General features: G+C 51.4%; 1 protein-coding gene across 1 annotated transcript; it reads left to right on the forward strand.

Moving 5' to 3' along the window:
* Window positions 1-2459: 2459 nt before the first annotated feature.
* LOC144790936 (uncharacterized) lies at window positions 2460-3164 on the forward strand. Its single transcript, XM_078665565.1, has one exon. The coding sequence runs from the start codon at window positions 2460-2462 to the stop codon at window positions 3162-3164; it is 705 nt and encodes a 234-aa protein (XP_078521691.1).
* The last annotated feature ends 4114 nt before the right edge of the window (window positions 3165-7278 follow it).

A 7278-nucleotide genomic window follows, 5' to 3' on the forward strand; every position in this document is an offset into this window, starting at 1 on the left:
TTGTCTTTTTTCCCAACATCCTGAGATTCTAAAAGTACATAGGCTTTGTGGATTCCACTAGATAGATCAGAGAAAACTGTCACAATATAGCTATTTGTTTGAGGGGTGGAAGAGGGGAAAATGAGGGGAAAAAGTGCTGTACGTATGAGTATTTTAAAAGAAATGGCACCAGCAAAAGGTTTGCTGCACTAGGATTACCAGCCTTTGGGAACAAGCAGAGTTGTATAAAAAAGAAACATTTTTTTAACTACAGTTTTTTTACATTTTTTTAAAAAGTAGTCCATGACCTCCTCGTGAGACGCACAACGCCCATAGGGCTCAAAGGGCTTCAGCTCCCCCGTCGTGTGTGTCAGCCCGGAATAAGACAGCTTTTCGAGCTCACACCCAAGTACTTCACAGGTCTTAAAAAGACCATTTACTTGTTAACAAGGCTTTGTTTTTTTCACCCCTTCTTAGAGCCCCTGCATCTCCACTCTGCCTATTTCTGGAAGAATCAGCCCCCATCCCCCAAGTTTTTATTAGCCCCCCAAATTTGGCTGTAGTTGCGCCTCTGCTCCTCGTACCCATTCATTGTCCCATCACCTACTAACTGCAGTAAGGATCTGTCGCTGTTATATAGGAGACGTTTTCAGCAAATGGCAAGCACGATTCTCAATGAGTGCGCCCATAGGGCCCCGCCCCCCGGCCCCCGCCCCCGCTCCTTAGTCTGTGGGCAGTCGGCTAGCCCAATAGGCGACCGGCCGCCCAAGTACTTCCGGGGTAGGAGTGACGCACTTCCGGTGTGGGAGAGGGCGGAGACCGGGGCCTATTTAGGTAACGGTTGCAGTGGCCCCGGTTTCTTTGTCCTCTTCTACACCGGACTGGCTGAGATCGCTGGAGGCGCATCCCCCCCCTAGTTAACTTTAAACTTAACGTTAAATCCCCAGTACCATCGCCTGGAGTTGGAGGCGGAGGTCGGCGGTTCTTCGCGTGTCGAGCCAGCGCATCTGAGTCCGTGGAGGGGGCGACGAGGAGAAGCGCGGCGTCGGGTCAAAGGCCGTCCATCTCGCCAGGTAAGGGGTCGGGTGTGCTTGGGGGGCCTGTGGGCCGCCGCGAATAGCGGGAGGGGTGTTTTGGTACGGGCGAATGTGCCTGAGCTGCTCTGGTGGTCTGTGGCTGCTGGCGGGGCCCCTGGGCTTACAGATCTCCTTCCCGGTTGACGTGGGCAGGCTGAGGGAGGACCGGGTGGGGGGAGCACATACCAGCATGAGAGTTTAGGAGTCTGGGCAGCCTTCGTAGAGCAGTAGGCAGCGCGCCAGTCTCATAATCGGGAGGGCCTGAGTCCGTTCCTCAGATAGGGCATTTATTTCCTCCTTTTGGCGCGTCGGAGGCATCACGTGGGGGGCATTACAGTGCGGGATCACGGAAAGTGAAGCACGAGCAGGCAGCTGTTTAGCGCGATAGGTGGGGCACTACGTACATTGCTTGGGGAGTGGTGAAGGCAGTCCGAGCATGCCAGCTAGGAAGGTTAGCCACAAACGGAAGGATAAGGATCCTGAAATTGCCAAGCTTCTTAAATTGGTGCTAGCTAAGCTGGGCAATGACCATGGAGAGAGTAGCGATGAGGAGACACCAGTCCAGGATGAACCAGCGCCGGGGGGGCATGGGGGACCTTCCACGCAGGAATGGATTGCCACCCAAAGCAGCCTTCCCCCGTTAGTGAAGAAGCCTAGGGTGCAGAGCAAGGCGAGAGGGGGGGGGGGCAACCTGAAGAAAGCCAGAGGCCAGGCTACGCAGGGGTCAGGAGAAAGGGACGCGAGATCAGTAGGTCCCGTTCTCCCTCCGGCCCAGGACTTAGCTGCCCCTCCGCCCCCTTCACAACACAACAGTCGGGGACACAAGGGACAGGGGCCCTCCCAATGGCAGAGCAGGTGAGGGACACCCACCTCACACCGGCGAATAGGGGTGGACATGCACCGGTCGATCCAGTAGGGTCAGTCCTAGCGGAGATCAGGGAAGCCCTGAGGGCGTTAGCGCCAGCCCATAACCCGATGGAACAAGGGGTGCCAGTTATTCCGTTGGGCAGTATGAATACAGGGGGGGTGCCCGTGACTGCACTTACGGGGGTGGTACCAATAATGGGCCCCCCCCCGCCCCAGCAACAACCCGAGGTTCAGGCAGGGGGTACACAGGATCCTACAGCTATCATTTTGGCGTCAGTGGCCACCCTTGTGGGACAGCTGGCGGCTCCAACAGTAAGCCCTAAGCCCAGTAGCGTAGCAGCGGCCCCTTGGGCTCCCCCGAGGTCAGCAGAGCAGGGCGCGCTAAGCGAGATTCAAAGACAGATAGCCCTCTTAGTGGAAACCCGAGGCGCCTCCAGTCTGGCGGCAGGACTGAATCCCCCCGCGCCAGCAGTAACGGCAGCACCTACGGGAGGTAAGACATGTGAGGCAGCAACCAAGGGCGCAGAAGTAGTGGCTATGGTAGTGGGAGTCCATGGTAACGTGTTATCTCAGCCAGGAATGTTAGCTACACATGTCCCCATAGAGATGAAAGAAAAAATCTGGAAGGTAGAATATGTGGACATCTTTGCGCTAATCAGACCCAAGAGGAGGGATGTGGAATACAAAGAGAAGGAAGGGAAAGAGGGTTCCTTCAGGGATAGAACGTCAGGGGTAGAGGAATCCATAACAAATTGGCTATTTGGTTTTCATGTATTTACAACGGTGATGTTGGAAAAGAAGCCTGAGTTGGCGATATCATTAGTGGTTTACACAAATAAGATTTTGAAGGCACATGCTACACATGGGGGAACCGCATGGTTGGATTATGATAGGGACTTCCGTTGGGCTAAAGTTGAGAACCCAAATATAGGGTGGGACCAAGTTGAAATTAATGTGTGGTTGGAGAATGTTAACAGCAGGGAGCATCACACTAAGCAGTCCTTTCAGACATCACAAGGGGGGCCAGGGGAGAAGAAAGGAACGTGCTGGGCATTTAATAAGAAGGTGTGCACCTGGCCCACGGGGCAGTGCAGATTTAGGCATGCCTGTTCATTCTGTGGCCACTCCTCTCATCCCGAGTTCAAATGCAATAAGAAATCCAAAGAGCGGGGGGGCAGGAGGCAGAGAGAACAAGCCCCCGCAGCCATAAGCTGCCCACGCCAGTGGACATTGGGAAACTGATTTTTTGGCTCAATCAGTATCCGGACAGGGCAGCGGCCAAGGTACTCTATCAAGGTTTTTCTGCGGGGTTTCGCATCCCAGCTCAGGGCGTCTCTCCAGTCAATCAATTTAATAATCTCCTCACAGCACGCATGCACCCCCACAGTTCTGGCACACAAAGTAGAGAAGGAGCGGGTCCTGGGCCATGTTGCTGGCCCTTTCCCGGCCCCCCCATTGGAAGGATATGTATGTTCTCCTCTGGGGGTTGTACCTAAGAAAGAACCAGGACAGTTCAGGATGATCCATAACCTCTCGGCACCCAGGGGAAGTCAGTGAACGATGCCATTGATCCTTCTTTGTGTTCAGTAACTTACTCCTCCTTTGATGCCGCTCTACAGAAGTTAAGGGACTTAGGACCCAGGGCTATTATGGCTAAGACAGATATTGAATCAGCCTTTCGCCTTTTACCAGTACACCCTGAGGATTACCATCTGTTGGGCTTTCAGCTGAATCACCAATTCTACTACGACATGTGTATGCCGATGGGGTGTGTGGTTTCTTGCAAGTACTTTGAGACTTTCAGTTCCATGCTGCAATGGACTGGTTACAAAGAGGTGGTGCACTATTTAGATGATTTCATGGTAATGGGTCCGGCCGCTTCAGAGGCTTGCGCACAGGCTTTAGGAGATCTAGTGGCAATGTTTCAGGAGTTTAACGTGCCCCTGGCACCAGGCAAGACGGTAGGCCCAGATAAATGCATGTCCTTTTTAGGTTTTGCTTGGCAATGCGTACGAAGTACGCATGCGCTAGCAAAATCTTATGTCTTACAGTGGGGAACAGGGACTCGCCCCCTACTCGCCCCCTGCTCCCATTGGCTAGCTCCATAAATGGAGGCTAGCCATTGGGAGCCGGATCTGTCCGTCAAGGCCGGACCAGATTCGGGGGCGTTCCCGAGAATTTTTCCCTTTTGGCCACGTCATGCGGCGGTGGGCGGGGCTTTTTTTTGGGCTCGTCGAGGTTTGTTTATGCCATTTGGCGGCCGACCGCCGGCCGAGGAAGAGGTTTTGCCCTAAAACCGTGTAAGAATGCCGTTTTAATTACCCCATCTACCGTCTTGCCGCCATCGAAGAGTGCCCAGCAGAGGAAAGCCGGCCCCTGCCGGGGCAGGGAAAGTCGGAACATGTCGGACGGAGGCCGAGGTTGAGAGAGGCAGGCATGACCCCCAGCTCCCCAGCCAGCATGTGAAGGAGAAGGCCACCGGCAGCCGGCGCCGAACGCAGCGATAAGGTACGGTCTCCAAGAGCGAGATGGGGCGGCGTGGCATGCCACTTTCTCCTAGAACTGTGTGGGAGAGTGAGGTTATGGTGCGGAAATAGTTACAGCTATTCCTAATAGCTAGAGGCTACTTAAATGTCGCTGCCGCCATTGGTATTCTAAGAGGACCCCTGAAAGGCCTCTGTACACAAGTAGGTTCGAGGCAATTCGGAATTATTGTGGCCAGGAAGATCTGTGATGAGATTTGATCCTAAGCGTGTCTGTAAGCAGCCGAGTTCACCGGGCCCGCCACGGCACTCCTCCCCCCAGCCTCCAATGATCTGCCTTTATGTTCTTGGCAGGGCTCCAGCGTTTGCAAATATTGATAGCCAGCTTGAAGTTTTAATTTAATTGCTTCCCTGGTGCAGGACAGAATATCCCTGGTGTTTTAAGAATGTCTTATTTTCCGGGATCGTGTCACTCTGACGCTACTGAATGCAACAGATAACGGACTAGGAAAGCATGAAATAGAATAATGCTTGTAAATATGTTCTGTTAATTCGCGACACTGGTGTATAAAACACGGAGATTTAATTTCTCGGAAGCTCGTGCTCTTTCATTTAAGTGTCGCTTATTTCTCTTACGGTGACTCAGATTTCCTGTTCTAGTTGCGAGATATCTCACAGACTTACTTTAGTGAGCGCATAAGGTGGTTATGTGAGGCAAATTTTCAAGAAGTGTTTGAATTGTAAACGAGTGCCTCGGCGTTATCAAATCTGTGTGACAACATCTTCCTCTAGGCAGCTGACCTGGCATTCAAGTAAACATCAAAAGAGGGACCAAGCCAGGCAGTTAAACATTTAACAAAGAAAATTCTTTAATTTTTCCCCTTCTCATTGAGGCCATTAAATTCCTGTCGGGAACAAGAAAAGCGAAGTTAATGGTAACTGTGTCACACAGCGGTCTTGTGCGCAGATTCCAACTGCCCCACTCATGTCATTGCATGCAAATATCCTTCATTGTCCCTTTCGTCCCTCGCAAAGGCCAGATGAGGTTGGTTTCTCTCTTGGCCTCTTTCCCGTAGTTGTGCAAGCAGCAAGTGTTGCACTGCACCACAGTTGTTCCCTCTGAATAAACTATTCACAGCCTCGCATGCCTAAGAACCCCACTGCAGTGCAGGTGGCTAAGGCGGAAGAATTTGTGCTTAGGCATTCACTGAAACGGCACCTTGCAAAGCCATAAACGACAACAGAGCATGCAAAGAATCAACTAGCTTGGTTTTGGTCGTCAGGGAGTGCACGTGATGAAAGGTAGAAATAGATTGTTTCTACACGTGATGAAAGGTGACCAAGGGGTAGAAGTTATAGCCTTGCGTGCAGCGCTCCGAGCTTTAGAAACGCAAGGCCAATGCTTGACTCTCGGCTCCAGGGGCAGAGTCGGCGCAACATCCGGTGATTCTGAGTGCATCGCAATCTCTCCCTGCCTACAAAAGATTAAAGTGCCCTGTGGAAAAAAGGTGGTTTTAGTGCGCTGCCTGATATAAATAAGCCTTTCATCTGACCTAAATAGAGCATGCTCAGAGACGGAAATTAACGCATTTCCGTTCGTTGGTTTCTATTGTATTACTTCTATGATGATACTTTGTGAATGTTTGTGCCTTGAATGACAGTTTGGGAGTGCCTATAGCTTAAGCGGGAATAGGAGGGGCACGAGGACAGAAGGCAGAATTTTAAAAACCGCTATAGCGTGAAAGATGTGCGATTCGGAAGCAGATGAGGAGGCAGTTGTTAGTACCCGTTTCCCACTATAGAGCGCAGACAAAGGGAAAAAATGCACAGATGCCACCGACACCCTAAAGAAAAAATATGGTCAAATCACTATCCCCAGTGCCTAACGTAGAAGGCCCCCAGCATGTAACACAACCGGGGCTCATGTAAAGCGCTACGGAATCTTGAGGCCTAGTAAATAATGAAAGTGACATTCCTATCAGTTGAGACCGAACACGCCCTGGCTTCACGCATGCTGCTGCTCAGCTCAGGGCCGGCTCTGGGGGGGACCGACCGCACCGGGTACTGATCTGTCATGGGGGTGCCTGTTCTGCCACTATATATGGGAACAAAAGGCCCTGCTGCCACTTCCATATCCAGAAATTTGTGGGGAACAATGTTCAGGGAACAGTGATTAACATTACGCCTGTCTAGAGCAGAGGCTTGTCTAATAAAGACTTTGACTCTGGAAGTTTCTATTCGTGGTATGCAGCACTGAGGGTTAAGATGCCTGCTGCAAAGAACAGGTAACATGCAGACAGATCCGTCTTCATGTTAGTAGTGATTAACAAGCAACGAACTGCGTGCCCCCTCGCATTACACTTTGGATTCAGAGTTTGGGGCTCCGCCAGAACAAGCACCCTTACTAGGGCAGCTTTAAATGATGGGGGAGCAACTCAATGTATTGACAAGGGCCTGACAATGCCATTTATTTATGTTAAAAAAAACATAAATAAAAATAATGTCGAGCTATGCCAATAGCTCTAACTTTAACAAAGGCAAAACCATTGCATTGTAAATGCTTGTTAGGAATTGAGATCGACACAGTGGCAGGGGAGTGTAGACTGCCACGCGACAAGGTTCAGGCTTTCTCCCAGGCTATTGACGCAGCTCTGGCAGGACCTAAGGTTACTCTGCACCAGTTACAGGTATTGGTGGGACAGCTCAACTTTGTCTTAGGATCATCCCCATGGGGGCGCCCATTTTCAAGGTCAATAGCCAGGGCAATGGTCGGGCTGACACAGAAGCACCATCGCGTGCGCCTTAGGGCTGAGGTTAGGGAGGACCTCAAGGTTTGGCGCAATTTCCTGAGTGATTTCAATGGGAAAGTGGTG

The sequence above is a fragment of the Lissotriton helveticus genome, chromosome 11, assembly GCF_964261635.1.
Source record: "Lissotriton helveticus chromosome 11, aLisHel1.1, whole genome shotgun sequence".
Lineage (NCBI taxonomy): Eukaryota > Metazoa > Chordata > Amphibia > Caudata > Salamandridae > Lissotriton > Lissotriton helveticus.